The sequence below is a fragment of the Humulus lupulus genome, chromosome X (genome assembly GCF_963169125.1).
Source record: "Humulus lupulus chromosome X, drHumLupu1.1, whole genome shotgun sequence".
Lineage (NCBI taxonomy): Eukaryota > Viridiplantae > Streptophyta > Magnoliopsida > Rosales > Cannabaceae > Humulus > Humulus lupulus.
The window spans coordinates 1,223,628-1,248,054 of NC_084802.1; the positions used below are offsets into that span (position 1 = coordinate 1,223,628).

At 28.0% G+C, this 24,427-nt stretch overlaps 2 protein-coding genes across 2 annotated transcripts; one reads left to right on the plus strand and one right to left on the minus strand.

Moving 5' to 3' along the window:
- The first annotated feature begins 11,483 nt into the window (after positions 1–11,483).
- On the plus strand, positions 11,484–17,186 carry LOC133804582 (homeobox protein ATH1-like). The gene is made up of 5 exons (XM_062242729.1): positions 11,484–12,493; positions 12,704–13,829; positions 14,788–15,149; positions 16,239–16,299; positions 16,786–17,186. Exons 2-5 carry the CDS (start codon positions 12,852–12,854, stop codon positions 16,942–16,944), a joined length of 1,560 nt encoding a protein of 519 aa, XP_062098713.1. The 5' UTR covers positions 11,484–12,493; positions 12,704–12,851; the 3' UTR covers positions 16,945–17,186.
- A 1,874-nt stretch (positions 17,187–19,060) lies between these two features.
- Positions 19,061–23,233, minus strand: LOC133803328 (protein NDL2). Its single transcript, XM_062241327.1, has 11 exons — positions 23,079–23,233; positions 21,886–21,985; positions 21,203–21,300; positions 20,985–21,073; positions 20,623–20,683; positions 20,447–20,533; positions 20,281–20,358; positions 20,132–20,188; positions 19,965–20,020; positions 19,744–19,879; positions 19,061–19,642 (listed from the first exon to the last, which is right to left on the minus strand). Exons 1-11 carry the CDS (start codon positions 23,136–23,138, stop codon positions 19,418–19,420), a joined length of 1,047 nt encoding a protein of 348 aa, XP_062097311.1. The 5' UTR covers positions 23,139–23,233; the 3' UTR covers positions 19,061–19,417.
- Between the last annotated feature and the right edge of the window lie 1,194 nt (positions 23,234–24,427).

The following is a 24,427-nucleotide window of genomic DNA, read 5'->3' on the forward strand; positions in this document are numbered from 1 at the left end:
TATTGACTTCTTATTTCTTTCATTTGTTTCTTTATTTATGGTAATTCATAACTTTTTCTCACAAGAAATTAGGTTTAGTTTGAAGAAAAAAAAGTAAATATTAGGAAAAATGAAATATAGCTGTCCATGCTTATCCATATTCTGTTTTCACATTCACACTAAGTTGTGAGAAAACAGATATAATACAGCTTTGTACGTATGGCTGCATACGGAAAATTGTGTCAATTATTTTATTTATTTAATTAATCTTTTCCATCCATATATAATAGTTATTTTAAAAGAAAAAAATACTTGATGTATATCTCAAACAAATAAAATATTAACAAAAATGTGAAAAACAATATAAATAAAGAAAAGAAAATAATAAAACAAGAAATATGCTTTGTATTTAGATTGAATTTCTATAACCATTTTAGGTGCTAAGTGTTGAATATATAACATTGGGTATGTCTAGGGAGCATTCCCTAAAAATGAGTATGTCGGTGCACAAGGTCGGCCCTGAAAAAAAGTGGGCCTAAGACGGTTTTAATAAATTTGAAAAAAATGAGTCATTTTGTACATGTAATTTTTTTATATAATTTTAAATAAAATTAAAATAATATTTAGTAATATAAAATTAAACTAATTTTAAATAAAATGGGCCCTGGGTAGGGGTGGGCCTTAGACACGGGCCTAGCCCGCCTATGCCCAAGGCCGGCCCTGTCGGTGCACCATTTTCTGTTTTTTTTATAACAGGATGATTTTCGTCGAATTTTTTGTTATGATTATATATATTATAATTATTTATAGCATTTTGTAAAAATTTTAAGAAATTTTGAATATTTTACAGTGCCGAAAATAAGGTTAAAAAATAGTATAGTACACACGTGACTGTTTTTTCTTAGGCGTGGGGAAGATAACTTGTTTGAACCATATTTTTGATATTGTAAATTATTCAGAATCTCTTAAAAATTTGCTTAATGCTCTAAATAACTATAATCTACACGATCATAAAAAATAATTACGCCAAAAATCATTTCAGTACCGAAAACAGGAAATAGATGTACCGGTACTCCAAAAAATATTGAGTGCACCCTAAAGTGATTAAGAATTTCAATACTATTTTTCATAATATACTCTTTAAAGAATTAAAAATAATAATATGAAATTTATGAGAAAATCTCAGCTCTATAATTAAAATGATTAAGAAAGAAAAAAATCTTGTCAAAAAGTATGTTTCATCTAAAATAAAGTAATAAAGATTATTATTATTATTATTGGAAATAATTAGTAGAGATGACAAAACAAACAATTGAGACAAAGAGAATCACATGAAATCAAACAAAGACTGACCAGTCAAAAAGTGTAGTGTCTGATTAGTCACACAAATATATGAAATCTAAAAGTAAATTGGATTTTATTAATAAAGACAATTTAATCATTGAGGCAATTACAAGTACCAAAGAATCTTAAATCGATTAAAATTAAACATTAGCAGACAAAATGAAAATTGGTTAGTTAAAGAGACTATATAATATACACATTTATATATAATAAGGGTATAATATGTACAATGTATATATAATATTATTGTTGGAACTAATAAACTAATTTTAATATTATAAAGAGTGTGTACATGTTGTTGGAACCAATAAACAAATATATTTTGACTTAGATAAAAATATTTCAATATTAGTAAGTTATTGTCTATTTTTAAATAACAATTTTAAATTATAAAAGTTATGTGTTTTGTCTCATTATTTGTTTGAAATTTTGTATTTTGACAAATTATATTTTGAGTCCGTGTTTTGTAAAATAGTTCAAATAGACTCTTAAACTCGATTATGATCAAAGTTTTTTTAACTAGAATCACAAATAATTCACCAAACTAATAACTCAGAACAAAAATATAATCATTATGCCTAATAACTATGTTGTTATATTTAATTTTTTGTTCATCAAAATCAGATTTAAAAGTTTATTTAAATTATTTTACAAAACAGATAATTTAAATAGGTAATGAAATAAAATACAAGGTCTAAAAATGTATAAACCTAATTATAAATCATAAGTATAAATATTTTTTATATTAAATTTTAAATAAAACATAATTTATAATTTTTAGATAATTATTACTACATATAGAGACAAAAAATTTCAATATGTAACTTAGAAAAATTAGAATTTATAACCATACTAAAATTATTTTTATTTATAAATAGTTTTAAATTGGGATTATTGTTTTTTCTCTAGCACTCCCCTAAAAAAGGAGTATCGGTATATCCTTATATTTTTGACACATAAATAGTTATAATCTCAATTTTGTTTTATGATTGTGTACAGTAGACACCCACTAATTTTAAAAAAATTCTAAATAATTTATACTAGTAAAATCAGGATTTAAACATTCACACGTATAAAAAACACAGGTAAACATGCAACATAATGTTTGCATTTTGTTTTTGACACTATAAATTATTCAAAAAAATTTAAAAACTAATGTGATGTCTATTATAACTACAATGTACACAGTTTGATAAAAAAATTTGAGATTATAACTATCAAAGTGCCAAAATACGAGACTGGGTCCCAATACTCCCCAACTCGAAGAAACCCCTAAAGATTTTTTTTTTTTGTGGGGGAAAATATAAAGTAAATTGATTTTCCTGTATATAAGTAGAAAAAAAAATGAATACGTCTACCTAATACGTACCTATACTATTTGTACATAGGAAACACTCCTGTATGGGTTTGTATTATAATATATAATTATTTTCTTATGTAATTAAATATTGAATATAATTAAGAAATAATAATTGATAATGATATCTCTGTGGAATAATAAATGGAAAACACATGATATGAATTATTTATAAGAATTCACTGACACTATTACAGTAGTACACATACAATACAGTTGTTTTTCTTTCTATTTTATTTTATTAATTCATGTGTGACAAAAATATATAATAATTTAAGGTAAGCTATTAAAAAAAGTATATGATAAAATATATAATAGTTTTTTTTTTGGCCTTTTGCTTCAGCAGTCTGACAAAAGCGGTTTTTATTTGTTTCACTCTAATAAAACTTAATATAACACTATTTCTATTTCATTCCTTAGTTAAGAAGTTAAGCTATATGGAATGGATAAGGAGCCATTTTTATTTTTCTTTGAAATATGCTCATATTTGTACTTTATATTCTCAAAAATAATTATAGAGTTTTTTTTGTAATTTAAAATAAATTGGGAATTTACTTATTTGGTACCCTGTGTTTTTGCAAAGTATCATTTTGGTACCCTCTATTTTCAATAATGCTCATATGGTACCCTTTTTGATACCCTAGACTCAGATTTGATAGATAAAATTTTGTCAATATGATCAAACTGTCATCAGTTATATGTAATTAAGTAATTAAATTTAAATTTGAAACTTACATAATTGACATCAGTTTGATTAAATTGGTTAATTTTATTAATTAAATTTGAGTTTAGGGTACCAAATATGTATGATTTTAAAATACATAGTATAATATGAATATTATTGAAAATAGAGGGTACCAAAATAATACTTTGCAAAAACACAGGGTACCAAATGGTTACATACCCTTTAAAATTCTATATATTTTTTGTAGTTTATATATTATTAATAATAGTTATTTGGTACTATATAATTTAAAAATTGATGAAAGATAATATTATGTTGTTCATGGGAATACACCCATTTAGAAAATCTCTATTTTTTCAAATATATCAACAAAATTTTATTTTTTCTATTTTACATCAAACATTTACATTACCATATATCAACTTTTCTGTATTTTTTTTATATCATTTAAATATTATTTTTTTATTCATTAAAATATTAAAATAGAAAAGAGAAAGAAGCAACATAAAATAAAATATAATTAATATAAAAAGAGAATTTTTTTTTTTTTTAACTCAATGAATAATTGTCTTTACATATGGAGTAATATTATTTATTAAAACAAAAAATGTGTAAAATAACTCAAATTTAGCTCACTGATTAGAATCTCATTTTCACTATTTTTCTCTATATTATTAAAAATTAAATAGTTTAGCTCATTCATTGTGAGAGCAGTCCCAATGGGTTATATATAATATATCATCCTTCAAAATTTTGAAGAATCATCACCAAAAGCATGCTCTGTTGGATGCTTTATAATAACTCCATAATTTAGCTATGCTATAGTACATCTCCACATTTAGAGACAAGTTAAAGCATTCTTCAAACATTTTTAATTATTTTTTTATACTTTGATTTTTGGTCTCTCTCTTTCTCTCTAATATGAACTAGATAATATTTTAAAATATAATATTTAAACGATGTAAATAAAAAATATAGAGAATCTGATATATGAGGTAAAATATAAAAAAATGGGTTTTGTTGAGGTATTTTTGAAGGATAAGGTAGAGTAGTCATTAGGAGTGGTCTGAGTGCTCTTAATATTCTAAAACTTGGGATCAAATTTGAGCCCATAATATATTAAAGTATGTCCAATTTGAAATTACAAATTATCCAATAATCATATTGGAAATATTAGATACCAATTCTTAATTTGATTAATGCAGGGTACAAAATAAATATATGATTAACTTTTGGGTTTATACTTTTTTGAACCATGTGTTTTTTCCATTATCTGTTTGGACTCTGTGTTTTGATAAATTACTTTTTGGACCCTATGTGTTTGTAAAATAGTTAAAATAGAACCCTAAACACGATTTTTGTCAATGTTTTTTCAACTAAAATTTCAAATAATTTACCAAACTAACAATTCAGAACAAAAATAAAATCATTATGTTTAAAAACTGTGTTGTTATATTCAATTTTTCCTTCATCAAAATTGAGTTTATGGTTCTATTTTAACTATTTTACAAAACATAGAGTCCAAAAAATAATTTGTCAAAACACAGGTTCCAAACAGGTAATGAGACAAAACACATGGTCCAAAAAAATATAAGCCTTTAACTTTTTTTATGTATTTTATTTTACACATTTTCATCATCCAATCAAATTTAGGTTTAGCTTTGTCCCCATTACACAACATGCATGGTTGGTGTGTGGATTATAGTGTTTTGTCTTGCTTCTCTAATTAAAAATAAATAATAATAATATAATATATACTCAATAATTAATAGAAGATATATTAAATGAAAAATACAATATGATGGATACTCTTACTATAAGTATAAATACCTATATTATTACAATGGAATCTTAGATCCTAATTAGTAATTAATTAACACCATTTTTTTTGCATTAGCACATTAGAAAAATTAAAAAAAATACTAAGAAATGGAAAATAAAGAGAAATAAAATATTTTTTTATGTTGTTTGGTAAAGAAGAAAGAGGAAAAAAAATACAAGTAAAATTTTATATGAATTATTTCAAAATAAAAATTAATTAATTTAGATGTATTTTATAAATAATTTCTTTTTATTTTTTTAATTAATTTAGAAATGAAAAAATATTAGTGGAATCCATTAATTTTTTTCCACTTATTTTTCTGTTCTACTCTATTTTCTTTTCAACCAAACAAATATTTTATCTTGTTCCCCTATTTTTTTCACCAAACTTTTTCTTTCCTCTACATGCACACAAAAAGTATTAAAAATAAAAATAAATAAATTTCCACAACTTTTTTAAGAAATTCACTTACTTTCTAAAACACATCAGATTTTAAATTTCATTAGTTTTTTTTTTTTACTTTCTCTTTTCGTAAGGTTATATATTTTGATATTTGGTAAATAGTATATAAATTTTGGTATTTGGTATGTATATAATATACACTTACAATTGCTATGAAAACTAAGATTTTGTTAAATAATGTATAGATTTTGTATAATTAAATAGACTATTTCCAACCAAGCCCAGTGGCAGACCCAAATGTTGACCAAACAAACCCTATTAAAGTCTAACACTGAAACCAATTGGGTCAAAATTTTGTAAACAACCAAAAAGGGACCATCAAACGACACTCATTTGCGCAAAACGACATCTCAATTATTATCAGCAAAAATGGTTCAAAGGGATTATCAGAAAAAACGACAATATATTATCTAAAAAAAGTGACATAGCCCGTGGTAAAATTTTTGTTTTTGAATTTTTTAAACACAAAAATAGAAATATTATTTTATTTATATTTTTTTATTTTTAAAAAATAAAAATATGTTTGGTAACTATTTTTATTTTTTGTTTAACCCAAACTGTTTTTGAAATGTTGATTTGAAGAAGATAAGTAAAAAAAGAAAGGAAAATTTGAAAACTGTTAAAAAAAAATTGAAAGTGAAAAAATTCTATTTTTAAAATTTAAAAAATTTTAATTAAAATTTAAAAAAATAATAAATAAAAATAAAGTTACCAAACACATTTTAAGTTTAATTATCAAATTTTTAATTAATTAAATAAAAAACTATTTATTTAAGTGTTATCAAACGACACCAAAATAGTCATAAAATTTAACAAAATATCAAGATTTAAATATAACAATTCATTTAAAAATTCATATAATTTAAATAAGCCTAATTGTCGGATATTAGTTATTTAAACATAAACTCAATTTTCAATATATCTTTTAAAATTGAATTGCTGTGTAACATGATTTGCGGTCAGATATTTAATTAGGCAACACCACAACTCTATATAAATGTACATTTAAAAAAAAAAACCACAATTATTCACAAAGTTCTCATTCCCTTTAAAAAAAATTACACTTAAAGTGAGAGAGAGTTTTATAGCAACATGAAGAGACTAATCATTTTTGTGTTCTTGTGATCACATTGAAAATTTGTGTGGCACAACCTTCGGATTGCGAAGAAATATCAAAGTTTCAAACATGTGCTTCTCATATGTTTTCTTATTTTTATCAAGGTGATCCAATCAACTCGACTTGTTGTGGTGTTCTTTTCAACATTGCCGATGAGTGCTCGGGTGTTCAAATGCCTAGTTGGTTTCTTTGATGTCAAGAGCATTGTATTGCCGCAAATATTACTTCACCAACACTTTCAGTATCACTGGAGCAAAATTCACCGTTATTGATTTTACTCATCTTATTGTTTTTGGTGGTTTTAAGCGATAATTTTTATATGAATTATGTCGTTTTAACACTCAGTGATTCAGAAGACTTACACAAAGATAGATAGTTTCTCCATCAACTTACAGAACTACCTTTAGTTATTCTTTTCAATTTTATTTTTTGTTTTTATTTTTTTGGTACGTTACATCTTTTATATTTTTTCCCCTAAATATTTAGTTTTTTGAATTCAATGTGGGATAATTGCGGCATAAGTACCTAATATTTGAGTTTTGTACGCGGCATAGACCCAATGTTTATTTTTAGTGGCAAAAGTACCTAAAGTCAGTAAAACTGTAATTCCGTCAGTCTCCTAGCAGACACGTGTCACGTTTTTATTGGTCCAAATCATAATTATTTTTAAAATATTATTGAGTTGGACCAATCACGAAGTGACATGTGTTGGTCCAGTCATCACGAAACGGAACCTAACGGAGGAGGCTGACGGAATTACAGTTTTACTGACTTTTGGTACTTTTGCCACTAAAAATAAACATTGGGTCTATGCCGCGTACAAAACTCAAACATTGAGTACTTATGCCGCAAATATCCCATTCAATGTTAATGGATTTTTGTTCCTATTTTTTTTATAATTTGAGAGGTATAGCTATGTTTAATTTTAAATACATAATGTTGATTTATGGATAGGTGAGAAGTTGGTAGTAAAATAATGTTTTTCTCATGCAATAACATAGTGTATTTTTCCAATCTTAAAAACTCATATGATTTGATTTAATAATAAGGTGATATAATTAATAAGTACAATCACAATAAAAAATAAACATATTTTTTGTGCCAATTTGATTTAATTGGTGATGCCTTAGATAATCAACCTTTGAAGTTCCACGACAATGGCCTCAATCGCTTAAAAATACAAATAAATGCTTAGTCCAAAACACTCCAAATAAATAAATGTGAATGTATACATACATAAAAATTAAAAAACAACAAAAATATCACAAAAAAAAACTTGAGAGAAAATAGGAATAGACGAATGACAGAGCGAGACAAAAGAGGTGATCGTCGATTGGTCGAGTGAGAGACATGGCGACGAAGAGACGAGCTCGAGGGCAACGAAGCTGTTTAAGTCGAATAGGTCGAGGGTGGTGACATGGCCGAAGAACAGTGTCATGCTATTGTGTGTGAGAGAGAGGAAGAGATGAGAAGGAGATTAGAGAGTGAGTTGAGTGAATATTAGAAGAGTAGAGTTTATTATTTTGTATTTTGTAAAATGGGTTATGTGGTTTTGTTATATTAACACAACACTTAATTTCTCTTCATAATATTATAATCCTCAAATCTTATATGCCTATGATGTTTACTTTAGGTGTCAGTTATAAAGTTAGAATGGTGGATTTTACCACACATTTCTATGACTTTAGATATCACATCAGATAGTAGGGCATGCCAATAATAATAATAATAATAATAGTAATAATGATGATGAAAAATAATAATGAATAATAAAACACAATAAATGATATGATTGGAGATCCAAGTAGAAGAAGTAAAGCAGTAGTAATAATATTACGTAGCCATACATATATATATATATATTTATAGGTTTAGGTTTTCAATTGCGGCGACTCCAAATTTGTTAAACATAACATAACATGACTTTTGAGTTTGACGGGTCTCATTTATTCATCATTATATACACCTTTCATTTATCACTATATATTACTATTGCTAATCACATAATACTCTACTTGACATTATTTGTCACTAAACTAAATTAATCATTTATTCTCTTTCAAAATAAAAAAAATAATAATCATTTATCACTATTCACATATTGTGTCACTAAATTAGTAATAGTTCAACTCTTAATTTGTATAATTAAATTGCACATCATAATCTAATATTAGAAATCTCAACTATTTAGGAGGGCCTCTATCATTATTATTCTATATCACTATTATTATAATCTAGCGTAAGGTTATATATATTTTAATTTAAAATAAAATAAACGAAATTTGATATTTAATTGTATCAATTAATATAGAATCATCTTGATTCATTTGTAACTCAAAAAAATAGTATGGAGAGTGTTATAAAGCTGAACAAAACTGCTGTGTTACTTTATATGGTGTTGTATATTTTAAATATATAAAATATTTAAATAAATAGAAAATTATATTGCACTTTTATACTAATACTATTTTTTTGTGGTAAATATACGCAATGTCTTCAGAATGTTGCACTTTTATATTCAATTTTTTTTTCAGTAAATATACTTAATGTTTTCAAAATATTATACCTTTATACTTATTTTTTTATTATTATTTTGAGAAATAATAAAAAAGTGAAAAAAATATAATTTTTTTAAATTTAAATTATTTTCACATTTTTATTATTTCTTAAAATAAAATATTATTTATAATTTTAAAATTAATCAAACTAATAAAAATTTATATTTTAAATTGATAGACAAATATAAATTTTCAATTATTTTTAATAGAACATTTATTAATTTTTAATTTAAAAATATTATTTTGAGAAAGAATAAAAAAAAATTAATTAAAATTTTATATATTTTTTTAATATTTTAAAAATATTAAGTATATTTACAGTAAAAAATATAAAAATAAAAATATAACACTTTCAAAATATAGAGTATTTCTTAGGGCTGAGCATTGGGCGGGTTGGTCGGGTTACAAGGCATTTTTACCCGTCCAATGTCATAATCGGGTTAGCAAAAGTGACCCGTAACTTGCCCAATTAAGAAAAAAAAATTTTAACCCGTCCAATAATTTGGGCGGGTTGGTCGGGTCAACCCGCCCAAACCGAAATTGTATTTTTTTTTTTACATTTTTGTAATTTTTTCTTTTAAATATTAGTACTAATAATGTGAAGTTTATTTTTTCAAGTTTAAAATAATATTTTAAATTTATAGTAAAAAAATTAAAACAAAACTTAATTAATTTATATATTTATTTGAATATATTAAAAATAATAAATTATTAATTGGGCGGGTTGGGTTATATTGGGCGGGTTAATAATTATTTTCAACCCGTCCAATGTAACAATTGGGCGGTTTATTCGGGTTGCATTTTTTGGCAATTTTTTCAAATTAGTTTGGACGGATTATTCCAATTGGGCGGGTTGTAAAAATTTATGCACAGCCCTAGTATTTCTACCAAAAAGTGTAACATTTTTAAAAATAATTTAGCCGCAATTTAATAAAAATAAAAATAAGATTTTCTCCATCGGATTTTCCCGTGAGTTTTCTATTTTTGCTTGAGTAACTATTAGGTATTAACCACCACGAGGTATTAGGTTTGATTATTGCTTGCATCATCATCATCATCATTATCATCATTTTCATCTCAAAACAAAACCCTTTCTTTCTTTCGTTTATCACTGTCTTTTTCTCAACATCAACATCATCATCATCATCATCATCATCATCATCATCATCATTCAGAAGTAGTAGTAATAAATAAATAGCACTAGTAGTAGAGTACACTGTTAACAACAGTCCTTACGACTCACACTGTTACTACTCTCGTTCCATTGAATCAATCACCCTTTAAACCTCTTTCTTTAAATGCCTTCAGATTCGCAAGATATTTTTTTCACTTCTCATCGCCTGTGCTTGTTCTCTCTCCTTGTCTCTCTCTCGATATATATTATGTACATTTATTTTAGGATTTTTTTTAAGTTAAATTTTCTCTCCTTATTTATTTAATTTTTGTATTTTGATAAATTATATTTTAAATTTTATGTTTTGAAAAATAATTAAAATAAAACACTAATTTTATTTTAACTATTTTACAAAACATAAGACACAAAAAAATAATTTATTAAAACACAGAATTTAAACAAATAATGAGACAAAACATACCGGACTTCAATTAAAAAGTTTTATAAGTGAGGATCTCAGTTTTCTCGACCCGTAAATAATTTTTTATATGATTATGTATATTATAATTATTTAGATCATCTGCAAATTTTTAGAAATTTTTACGTAGTTTACAATATCGAAAACTATATTCAAACATGTATCTTACCACAAGCATAAAAAAAATTAGTCACGCTGCAACAACATGTTTGAACTTAATTTTCAATACTATAAATTATTTGAAATTTTTTAAAAATTTATAAATATTCTAAATCCAAATAGCTACAATATACGTAATTATAACAAAAAAATCACAACAAAAACTATTGAGGTTCGAAAAACACTATTAAAAAAAAAAAAAAAAAAAAAATAATAATAATAATAAAAGAAGCCGAGGGGGAGCTCTTATAAGTGAATTCCACTGTATATTATTATAAAAAAGAGTTTTTGTTTATCTGGAGAAATGATGGTGAAGAGACCTGGCATGAACAGAAAAATGGAGCAGAGAGGGGAATCCAGATATTTTGATTATGATGATTGCAGTGAAACAGAGACAATAGAGAGAGAGAGAAGAAGGACAAAGGCATGGGCCCTTTTAAAGCCTGCAAACACAAATGAGTGCTGCCACTGCACACTTCACACTTCACTTCACTTTTCCTTTTCTTCTTCATATTTTTTTTTCTCTTCTCTCTCACTCACTCTATATAATATAATCTCTATCTCAGTAGTAGTATTAGTAGTAGTAATGTTTGGTTTTGTCATAAACATCAAAAAGGTCTCTCATTTATTTCATCATCATCATCACAATGATCATCATCTTCATCTTCTTCTTCATAATGTCTATTGTTTATTAGTTTTGCCTTTTGATCTTTCTTTCTGATATGATTTTCTCAGATGGGTGTCTGTCATTTTCTTTCAATGAATAAACTATTTATGAGATTATTATTATTATGAATCTCATTATTATTATGGGTCCAGCAGACTACTCAATTTCAGTTTCTTGGGTTTTGTGTTCTTCATGCAAACAAAATTATACAACTTTTTAATTATTTATTTAATTACAAAAAGATATTTAGTATTTAGAAAGGTGGGGGATAATGCATGAGGGTATGTTGGCCTTTTACTCATTCTTTTTTTTTGTTTTTTGAATTTTTCAAAAAGACCACTTTTTTTTTTTTCTTTCTTGCTTTTGATTGTGCTCTTTTTCTTTGCGTACAAAGATAAATCAAAGCATAGCTTCTGAACTCTGCTGCATTTTTTTCTTTTTTACCTATTTTTGGTACCCAAAAGAAATCAAATACATATATTATATATATACACACATTTGATGGTTTTGTCAATCCATAGTATCAAAAACAGAACACTTTATCTTTTGAAAGTTCGGAAATTTTCCAAGGTCTGATTTGGGACAATCCCATGAATCTTCCTTCATTGAAAATTCCCAACTCTCCATCATCATTTTTGCCTTGAAAAAAGCTTTTGAAAGGAACAACAACCCTTCACTTCACTACTCTTTGTAAGGGTCAGTTTGATGGTTATAGTAGCTTTAGTCATGGACACAAACACACAAACACAAGGTGAGCTATCATTCTTCTTCTTTCACTTTAAAGCAGTTATTTTGTTTTTTTTTTTTTGTTCTTCTGAACATCTTGATATTTCATCATGATACTGATCATTTCAACCCCTTTTGGAGCCTCATTCCAACACTGTCGTTTTCTACAACTGCTGCTGTCGTTTAAATGTCAAGATTGAGTGTTGAAATGAAACTCAAAACCATTCTTTTTCAGGTCAATAATGATACTTCTTGAAAGCTAAGCAGACCATCGAAAGTGAAGATCTTGTTTGTGTTGAGTGAGAGGGGTTTGATAAAAAGCCATTTGAAACAGCTGGCGACTGCTGCTATGACAGTGGTTCTGGGCTGAGTTTTTTCGTGATATGGAGAATAATCAAGCCTTTAACATAACACAGGAAATGATCATGACAAGCCGAAATGATCTTACCGCCATGAACTCCTCCTTTGTTCTTCAGTCTTATCTAGATGATTTCAGTTATTCTAACCCCTTGTTCTATTCCTACAAAAGGAGTTTTAGTAGAGATGAGGCCTCCTCGCTCGGCGGGGTTGGCAGTAGTTCTAGTGCCATGTGTAATAGCACTGAGTTACAAGAGGAAGCTGCTAAATTCATGGCTGCAAAGGCTGCTGCTGCTGCTGCAGGCCATGGCCTTCAAGAAAACCTCAACAACTTGGCCATTTCGGTTCCTCAAATGTACTCATCAGATGATGTTTTATCTGGTTTTGTTTCGAATGAAAACAACAACAACAACTCTTATGTCACTTATAATCATCAGTGGGGTGATGTAGAGCTTGTTGGGAAGACTTCAGAATTTCATCAAACGTTTGATCCAAATGTATGGAATAGTAATAATAATCATAATGGTTCTTCCGATTTCAGTAATGAACTCTCTCTATCTCTGGCCACATCTCAGCCCTCTGTCATCACAGGGATGGCTACTACAATTCCAGGCCAATGCTCGGACATGTCTCGCTCTGCCGCTCTGCCTGCTCGCAACACCGAAACAGTGCTTGTATCCGAGCAAACTTCTTGCAACAACAACAAAGTTATTTCGCCGAGTTTTGGTTCTTATAGGCCCCTGCAACTCTCCCAAGTGATATTAGGATCGAGATATCTGTCTGCAGCTCAAGAAATTCTTGCTCACTTTGCAAGCTTTTCGCTCGAAAACATCGGTCATGATCATTCAAGTAGTAGCTACTTGATGAACTCTTGCTCGTTATCAACAATGTCGCCAATGGATTCAACCTCTGATGGTGGTAGGCTTGAAGGAGAAACTGAATCTGAATCGCACCGACGACAGTTGGAAACAAAGAGAGCCAAGTTGTTGTCTTTGCTACAATTGGTAAGTCGTTTTTGACAGGGATTTTGCTTTAGTTAACAACATTAAAGAAAGTGTCAAATTTGCAAAATAAACAAGTTGAATTTACACCAAGCTCGCAGGAACGACCTCATAGGTTATTTTGCTAATAAATATTTCCATTTTAATCATTTTACATACCGTAGATATCATTTTTGAGATGGGATTTCTTGCCTATGCTTCTTATTAGCAAGTTTCAGGGTGGCTTAGTGTAAATTTTTAGTAGTAGGAAGGATCCTATTGGTTATTTTTTTAATAAACATTTCCATTAGTCATTTTTACAAACTGCAGAGGTCATTTTTGTGATGGGAGTTCTACCCTTTGTTTAATATGAGCAATCTTAGTGTAAATTTATAGTGGTAGGTGTTAGAATTGTTGTTTGAATTGAAAAGAATATGAGAATTAGTCCACATTGATTAAGAGAGACTTTTTTTTTCTCATTCTTGGCTTATTTAAGAAAGTTTTGGCTTAGTATTAAATTGAAACATATGGGATTAGTCCTACATTGGCCATAAAAAGTTTTTTTCCTCTGTCTTGGCCTATATAATGTGGGACTAATTCCCATAAGTTTTTTAATTCAAACAAAAATTCTAACAGTAGGAAGGACTTTAATGGCTATCTCCTATTTTGTTGCCAAGTATTTCCATTATAGTCATTTTAAGAGGGTCATTTTTGAGATGGGATTTCTTCTAGCCTTTGTTTAAATTGAGCTCTATAGTGGTGGGAAGGACTTTAATAAATAGCTATATTGTTGCTAACCATTTCCTCTACTGTCATTTTTACAAACACCAGAGGGTCTCATTTTTGAAATGGGATTTCTAGCCTCTGTCCAGTATAAGATTCCCTAGTGTAAATTTTGAGTGGTTGGAAGGAGTTTATTGGCTATTTTCACAAACACCTAGAGGTCAATTCTGATATAGCATTGACTCACCTTCCTCACCAGGTTGATGACCGCTACAACCAGTGCTTGGACGAGATTCACACGGTGGTATCAGCCTTCCACGCAGCAACCGAGCTAGACCCTCAAATACACGCTCGTTTCGCTCTCCAAACAATCTCTGTATTGTACAAAGGTTTGAGAGAAAGGATCAGCAAGCATTGCCTGGCCATGGGAGCCACGAGCTTCGATCAGCTTGGGAGGGAAAGCAGTGGCAGTGACAAGTCCTTCGAAACCTCTTTCATACAGAAACAATGGGCTCTTCAACAGCTGAAGAAGAAGGACCAGTTATGGAGACCCCAAAGAGGGTTGCCTGAGAGATCTGTGTCTGTTCTTAGAGCTTGGATGTTTCAGAACTTTCTTCATCCGTAAGATCTTTTCTGCTAATCTCTCTTTTACTTCCTCACAAAGTTAGTTTTTTCAGTTATAAGCATATTAATAAGGGAATTATTTAAAAAAAAACAATTTATAATTTATTTAATCAAGTAAAAATCTATGATTTATATAAGATTATTTAAGCCGTATATTAGAAAACTATAAAAATTATTGACAAATACAATTCCCATATGTCAAAAAAATAAAACATAAAGTATGTAATATATGGCTTATAAAGATAGTTTTTTCAGTTATAAGCATATTAATAAGAGAACTATTTAAAAAAACAATTTATAATTTAATTAATCAAGTAAGAATCTATGATTATGTAAGATTATTTAAGCCATATATTTGGAAACTATAAAATTATTAACAAATTAAAATTCCCATATGTCAAAAAATAAATTCATAAAGTATGTAATTTCCACTATTTAAAATTCCCATGTGTCAAATTTTTTTTTTTTTCACAAAGTATGTAATTTCCACTATTAAAATTCCAATATGTCAAATAAAAAAAATTCATGAAGTATGTAATTTTCGCTATTTAAAATTTCACGTCTAATGCTTTAAATCACAATAGAAAATATTCAAGGTTTTATGTTTATTACTTAAGTGTCAAAAATATAATTTTTATTAATAATGGCATATTTGAAAACTAGGTTTTTACGTTAAACTTTGTGTATGACAAATAAGTGGTATTTTTGCAAATATATATTAAGAAAATTGAGTACAAATAGTTTTCAAATCTAATCTGATTCCATTGTAATCATGGTTAAAAAGATCATTGAGAGATTGTAGTTAGTCTTGTGGACCATAGCTCTTTCTTACACAAAAGTGTCAAATAATAATATATAATTAAGTCTTTAATATCGACATATTTGACAAATAAGTGTTACATTTGCATATACTAAATAATCCGAAATGGAATAAATATAGTTTTCAAATTCTTACTCTTTTTTATATATATATATATTATTGAAAACTCAACTCTAAAATATAATTAAACATATTTAAATAAAGAAAAAATACATAATTTTAAGATTATTAGTAAAAAAAAAATCAAATTTTTTATTGTTTTTCAGGTATCCCAAAGATGCAGAGAAGCATTTGCTTGCTGTAAAGAGTGGGTTGACAAGAAACCAAGTATGATTTGTTTTTTATTGTCGTTTTTATTAAATTGGTGGTGTATGTTGATTGTCGTTTTCTTTCGTTGTCGTTTTTTGATGATTGTCGTGTTCTTTTGCTGTCTTTTCTATTAGTAGTGGAGTATGTTGATTGTCGTTTTGTCTTGTTGTCGTTTTTATTAAATTAGTGGGGGTATGATGATTGTCGTTTCGTTTTGTTGTCGTTTTTACTAATTTAGTGGGGTTTGTTGATTGTCGTATTCTTTTGCTTGATTGTCGTTTTGTCTTGTTGTCGTTTTTATTAAATTGATGGTGTATGTTGATTGTCGTATTCTTTGCTGTCTTTTTTATTAGTAGTGGGGGTATGTTGATTGTTTTGTCGTTTTTACTAATTTAGTGGGGTTTGTTGATTGTCGTATTCTTTTGCTTGGTTGTCGTTTTGTCTCGTTGTCGTTTTTATTAAATTAGTGGGGTTTGTTGATTGTCGTTTTGTTGAACCAAACAGGTATCAAACTGGTTTATAAACGCCAGAGTTAGGCTATGGAAGCCAATGATAGAAGAAATGTATGCAGAGCTGAACAGAAGAAAGGAAAACAACAACCAAAGAATTAGTATCAACGACAACAACAACAACAACATTAATCAAATTCAAAGATACAATTAATTAAATCTCAATTAATGAAAAACCCTAAATTTTAAGTTAGCCAGAAGGTACACACCAAAATGGGAAAATTTTTATTTTGTTATTTTTTTATTATATATAATTATTAATTAGGAGGTTCATGTATTATATTCATTATTATCGAGTCAACAAAACTTGTCCAATCTCAATTAGTGTATGTTTTAAGTCTTTTTTACAATTTCTTTTAAGTGTAAATTGTTTTTCTTTGAATGAAGTATAATATCCATATATGTTGTTGTCTATATAATTTGTTAAATGTAATTATTTTTTTCTTGAGAAACCTACAAGTATATGTAATATATTTGTTTATATTGGCGGTAAAAAAATAAAGATTGTAATAAAAAGATAAATAATATGTATTTATGCCGTTAAAAAACAAATTAAGTATTTAAGTATAATACATAAATTTAATATTTATGATGCCAATATTTTTTTTTAAATTATTTGTATTATTATTTATGAAAGTTTACAGACTTTTGTGAGTTGAAATAATGGTGATGTATAAAAAGTAATGTGTGATTTGACAAGAGCTACAGGTGTACGGTCACATACCCATCATATCCTACAAAATATGGTGGAAAGTAAAAATAGAAAGTTAGAAAAAATAAAGTCAAATTATAATTTGATAATTTTATTTACATGAATTATTTTAAATTATGAACATCCATTTATTAAAAATTAAATAACAAACAAATTGAATAATTCCTAATAAAAATAGATAAGTAAATGAAAATATAAAAATTTAATACAACCTTAAATATAAATTTATGAAAAAATAATTTAAAAAATAGAATTTACTTACTTTCTTATATGATATTTCTAATAGAAATTAATTATTGTGTTATTACTTAATTTGTAGAGATAAAAATTACTCGATTTAAATTAAAAAAAAAATTATAGTTTAATAGAAATAAAGTTGCACTAAGTTTAAAATTTTATAAAAGTATATTTTAGTTATTTTACTATATGATAAATATAAAAAATAATTAAATGGGGTGTTTTATCTATTTTTTTTCTTTAATTTGGGAATAATACAAGTTGGTAGATGCCACTTATTTCTTTCACCAATTTTAATCTTCTACCTTTTTTTTTATTCCAACCAACCAACCAACCAACCAACAAACTTTTTTTATTTTTTTTTCTGAAATTCTACAAAATTAGATATTTGGAAAATTAATAATGCACCCAATGGAACAAAATGGAAATGAAGTATATAAAATTTATTTGGATTTAATATTGAAAATTTTTGTGAGAAAAAAAGAAAGAAAAGATAACAAGCGACCCAAGTCTTATCAAGTCAAAGATTCAAGAATCGACCAATTGGGACTAGTTTTATGTTGATTGCAAGTTTCATCATACTCCCATTTCAAAGTACAATAGAATCTTTTTTTTAAGCAAACCAACCAAGTACAGTTAAACCTTAGGAATAATGTTGGGACCAACTTATAAGTTAATAGAATTATTTTTATAAAATATTTTTAAAATACTTATTTAAATTTTAAAATAAATAATAATAGATAAAATATGTCAAATTTAATGTAGTTACAATATATACATATCTATATGATGTTAAAAATATATAAAATTATTTTAAAATTTTAAATTAATAATTAATTTTAACATGAATTTTTAGAATATATAAAATAACACATATATATAAATATATTTAACTTCAAGACAATTATTATAATTTATAATAGGATAAACAAATATTATAATTTGTTACATTGTAGATTTTATTTCTATTTATAACTAGTCTCAAATTAAGACTAATTTTTTTTATGACCATATGAAAGTTATTTTAATATAGAGTAACACACCTTATGGAGGTATGTAATTTCAATTTTGTTTTCCAACAATAAATTAAAAATTATAAGAATGCCTATTATTTAAACAAATCAAAGAGGAAGAAAAAATGTCATAAATTCTAAAACATAAATTTGCAAAAGTGTCAAAATAGTCAATTTCTTCCTCATTGGTAAAATCAAGGATCATCTTCCAAATGCAGTTACTTTTCAAAAAGGTACAAGTTTTGGGAATGTGAGACTAATAGAGCACAGCTTCAAATGTTTCAATAATTGATTTCAAACACAAAGAATATTATAATAATAAACATGAGAATGCTTACATTCTCTTGTTATTATTATTGTCATTATTATTATTATTATTCTTTACTTTGTCACTGTTATAAAATAGTTCCTTCCAAGGATTTTTACAAACAAAGCTCCCCTCACCTCACAGCTAACATTTATATAATGGTTACAAATGAAAGAATTAAAATATTTGGCTTTGTTTTCTTCTAATACCTTTCCTTTCCTTTCTCCCTCCTCCTTGTATCTTCCTTTCTCTTTCATATCTACAAACTCCCTAATAATATCATTCTCAACAAATCAGGATATACAAAGCTCTTATCAACTTACAGATTGCAAAAACCGAGCTCGCCAAACTCACTCAATCAAACTTGCAGCGAAATGCGAGTTTTGATCGGTTTCAGCTTCAATCCCATGCTTTCAGGGGAAAGAAGCTCTGGAGAAATACACAAGGGGCTCAACGGGCTCCTCGGGCTGACATTCGACTGAGAAGAAGGCTTGTACAAGCCATATCCCATGAGGAAATACTCCAATGGTATCAACATCGCGTGAGGCTGCTCCTCTGTCACCATCGACCCGCACGCCTGAACCTGTTGGAAAACCTTTTCCTCTTCAATATTGAAACTTGAAACCTTAAATTATCACATGATCATGGCTTGGTTACAACAGAGAAAGCTCGGTTTTTACATACCTCGACCAATGCGCTAAACCGTCTGTCTAGCTTCGATGTCATGTAAAGTGCCTCGGCATGAAATGGAGAGTTATCACCAACGAAAATTAGTGAGCGACACTGTAGTTTTCGCAAGCCTTCTGTAATGTCTGGTCTCCTGCAAATTTGTAGAAAGTAAAGAAAGTTCAAAACAAATAGTGGCTTGAAAGGAGGTTTGGAGGAAAATTGAGACAAATTTTTACCCGTTAAGTGCTTCGAGTAACCGCCAAACATTTGAACTTTGCCTCTCCTCGAGCGACTGTTAGGAACCAAAAATAGAATAGAAAATTTGAAGAGATCAGAGGATTGCTCATATCTTGACCTTTTATGCAACTAAGAAAGCTAATGACAAAATATCAAGAGGGCTTACTCTTCTGCAAGCCTGAACGACATCCGACTCTGGCACTTGAGCACAGCCACGGATGTCCTGCCATCAGAAAGTTAAAATCCAAACACTTTTTAGATAATTCGGATTTCAACGTATAAAAAGGTACACAAGAGTGATATTAGAAGACCAACCTTGCTAAAGTACCGCTTGAGCAATAACTCCTTTACGACTCCACACATGCCATAGTAGTAAAGTAAATTTGACATTACCTGAAAAATATGAACTTATGTAAGACGAGAGAGAGCTTTTGATCTCCACCCCAACAGAAAAATTAAACAAGTCCACCACAGAACAAACCTTATTTAGCAACCATTCTGTCCAAGAGGGTGCTTTACATAATGGAGATATGAGAATCAAACCTAGGACTCGATGTCTGTACTTCAACTGTTGCCAGGAATTACATAAAAAGATCAAAAACATTCCTAAAAAGTCCAAAATAATAATTTGACGGCTGCTTGAAAAAATTTACTCACAGCAAATAGGGTGATGATGTAAGCTCCAGCTGTAACACCCATACACATCACAGCTCCAAGTCTGTATAGAGAGAGAGATTTTAGATTGCTCTTCCTTGTCTCATTTTCTTAACTTATTTATTAGTAATATTCCAAAAGATAATTATATAAATAGTAAAAAAAAAAAATCATTAGAGAAACAACAGTTTCAAAATTTAAATTTTAAGTCTATGGTCTATCTATTTACATCAAGATCAGAAAACTAATAATTCCCAAAATAAAATCCTACATAAAAACTATCAACATAAAGACCTCCTTCTGCCTCTTGTTGTGTTCTCATGTTGTATTAAAACTTAACTTGAAAAATAGAAAGAATCCCTTACCCGAAATAATTAAGAACATCAGCGATCTGATCCACCAAGTCATCAGCAGAAAGCAAAGGATCATCAAAACTAATTGTTTCAGCTCCCAACTGAAATAGTTCTTGAAGAAAGTACGAGATAAGAAACGATGTGAATTACAACTTAAAAAAAAAAGACATAATAAGAGCAGAGCATATATGGAAACAAAAAAGAATTAGTCAAGTTATTGAGTGACAAACCTCATGGCCGGGAGGACTAATATGATATATGCAAAAGTTATGGAGCAACAAAGAACATGCTTCTGGACAAAAGAATAAACCTTGGAAGCAGGACACATCTGATCAAATTGCATAAGAAAAACAGTTAAATTGGAAATCGTAATGCCACTAAGAAACAAGCAAATATTTTATAAATCATCTGACCTCTGAAAAATGTCCATATACACACTCAAATATTTTCATTTCTAAACAGGCTAAAACATGTTAAAGTTTTTATTTTGGGATAATAGATTTCTAAGTTAAATTGAACTTGCGAAAATTTATATGAGAAAGTTAAAGATGCATTCCAAGTTATTCTTCTTCATCAATATGATGATTCAATTTCTTCAAATAAAAAATCTGATTAAACCATAAATAAATTTTAAAGATGCCACTATTAAACAAATCAGCTTTCTAGCAGTATTTCCGCACTCACTATGAAGTTTGGTCAAATTTACAAACTTGATCTGATTGGTCAAATTTACAAACTTGATCTGACGACTGATTTTGTAAAATCTGAACACTCTGTCAAAATTGTGGTTTATTGGATATGATAAGTCAAACAAATCAACTCTCTACACTCACCATCCGATTAGATTAATTTATAGCTGTTAAGCACTGACAAGTGTGCCAACTAGAAGAACAACCCAAAATAAGAAACTTACAATTTACAGCTAAATCGGGATAAGTAACAAGAGCTGGTTTGTCCTGGTCTCCAATCACAGTAACGGACACAACACCATGACAAGTTTTTATAAGATGCTCCTGCATAAAAAGATAAACCGTATGCTGATTTAGAAAAACAATTCAGGAAAGTAGCACTTTATATATTAAATAATATGGCAATAAACACAAGCCATGTCAATATAAACAATCTGGTAATATCAAATGAAATAAAAATACAGTTTTTTTTTCTTTAAAAGTATATAATCTTCAGGATCATTTAACACGGAGAGGAAAAATATCGATGTATATAAATACATACACGCAACAAATATACCCAAATATGTCAACGAAAGATGACGAAAGAATACCCAACTCGTTCATACAACTATATTAGTAATTATAAAAAAAAATGGTTCTTCAAACTCCAGAACTTCATATTCCAATAAAAATTAGCAATTACTAGCTGAAGAAACCGATCAAAATCTTTATGCTATGGCACAGTAAAAACTTCCATTTCATAACAACCAAAATGAAAATATAAATAAATAAATGAGAAGAAAGTGCCATTTGAAAATTTGGAGTATCCCACCTAACGCTTTCCAGATTAGAAATCATGGTCGTGAAAACATTTTCATAACACCCTTTAAAATGCCCTTCTTCAAAATAATAAACTTTATATATATATATACACACACACAAAACATTATATATGATTCATTCACATCTGTATACACACATATACATAAGCTGCACAATTCAACGTAATAGTTTCCCGAACCTCAAAGGAAACCAATGCAATATTTGAGAAATTCAGGAGCAAAAAACAACTAAGCTGAAAGTTCCTCCAATAACAACACTTGAACCAATATTTTTCATTGAAAAGCAAGAAAGCTGGAATATTGAGGAAAAAGATTAAAAGTTTTCCATTGCTCATTCACACACACACGCACATATACATACAAAACACATACATACGATGCACTAAGAGTTCTCCGAACCTCAAAGGATCAAAACCAAATGCAATATTAGGAATTTCAGGAGCAAAGAAAACTTTCAAAATGCCAGCTTAAAAGCTTCCGCTTCCGCCTCCGCCATTAAAACTAAGCTCGAGGTCTTTCATCCCAATCAAACAAAAAAAAAAAGATCTCAGCCCAAAGAAAATCAAGAAAGTTGGAGGAAATGTAGGCAATACCTTTCCGCCTAGAGAAAATCCGTCCATATCGACGGACACTGAATCACTCGAATCCGCCATTTACGTAATCTTGTAAGATTTGGTTCTCTCTCTCTCTCTCTAGCTCTGGTTTGTATTTTATGTGTATATATATTTTATATTTATATTCGATATCAATCTTCGTCTCCCTCTCTTTCAATATTTTATTTTTAATTTAAAATAAATTTATTGACTCGTTGTTGACTCGGGCGAGTGGCACCGAGTCACCGACGCTCCATCACGGGCAAACCCTATAAACGGGGTTCTAACCATAGACAGTGGTTAATTATTAACCACGGTTAGATGACCAGACCGACACTTTCTTCTATTCTTTTTACCTATTTGCCCTTCTTTCTCTCCTATTTTCTTCCACGTTTGTTTGTTGTTTTTTTCTTTTTTAATTTTATTCTAACATTCTATTTATTAATTTTTTTTGTGTTTTAAATATAAAAAAATATCTATAATTCTAATTAATTAATTAAAAAGAAAGATGAAACGATAAGAAAATAAAAAAATGTAAACTATAAAATATCATGGAACTTTTTATGTAATTTTGCTTTGTAGAAAAAAATATATATATTAATGATGAAACTTATTCAATAAAAATTATTTTACTTAAAAAAAATAATAATAATTAGTTTAATTTGTAATTTTTTTAATATAATAAAAGTAAAAGAAAATATTATGTGGTGCAACGATGACAACCTCTATTTTATTTGAAAATGGTGATTTTCTATTAATAATTAAATTAATGTATGGTCATAATTTTTTACTATTAAACGATAACATGTCAATTTAAGTAAAAATAAATAATAATAACGACAAAAAGAACTTATTATCTATATTGAAATTATTAAGTAGTGATGAGTAATTATTTAGGATAATTCTATGCTAGGGCCTTCAAAAAGAGCTTTATTGGTGGGACTCTTTTGTATTTTTGACTCGTGAACAATTTTCGGCGCGGTTTTTTTTTATCATTGTGCATATTGTATTTATTTAGAGCATCTTGCAAATTTTCAGAAAATTCCGAATAATTTATAATACCGAAAACTATGTTCAAATATATTAGTCACGCGTGCAACAACCTGTTTTTGTACTAGTTTTCGGCACTGTAAATTATTCGAAATTTTCTAAAAATTTTCAGGATGCTCTAAATAACTACAATATACACGGTCATAAAAAAATCACGCCGAAAACTATTCATGTGTTGATAACACAAAAAAACTCCACTGGTAGGACTATTTTTAAGTCCCTACCGTAGAAATTCCCAATTATTTAAATGAGTTATTATAACAATAAATAAAACCTATAATTATTCTTTTTGAGTTGTG

Excerpts from the sequence above, each read along its gene's own strand:
- LOC133804582 (XM_062242729.1), top strand. The coding sequence starts at position 12,852 with ATGGAGAATAATCAAGCCTTTAACATAACACAGGAAATGATCATGACA. Across the intron at positions 15,150-16,238 it reads TTTCAGAACTTTCTTCATCC|GTATCCCAAAGATGCAGAGA; the intron begins GTAAGATCTTTT and ends ATTGTTTTTCAG. Across the intron at positions 16,300-16,785 it reads GTGGGTTGACAAGAAACCAA|GTATCAAACTGGTTTATAAA; the intron begins GTATGATTTGTT and ends TGAACCAAACAG.
- LOC133803328 (XM_062241327.1), bottom strand. The coding sequence starts at position 23,138 with ATGGCGGATTCGAGTGATTCAGTGTCCGTCGATATGGACGGATTTTCT. Across the intron at positions 20,359-20,446 it reads CAGAATGGTTGCTAAATAAG|GTAATGTCAAATTTACTTTA; the intron begins GTTTGTTCTGTG and ends CATATTTTTCAG. Across the intron at positions 20,021-20,131 it reads TCGTTCAGGCTTGCAGAAGA|TCGCTCGAGGAGAGGCAAAG; the intron begins GTAAGCCCTCTT and ends GGTTCCTAACAG.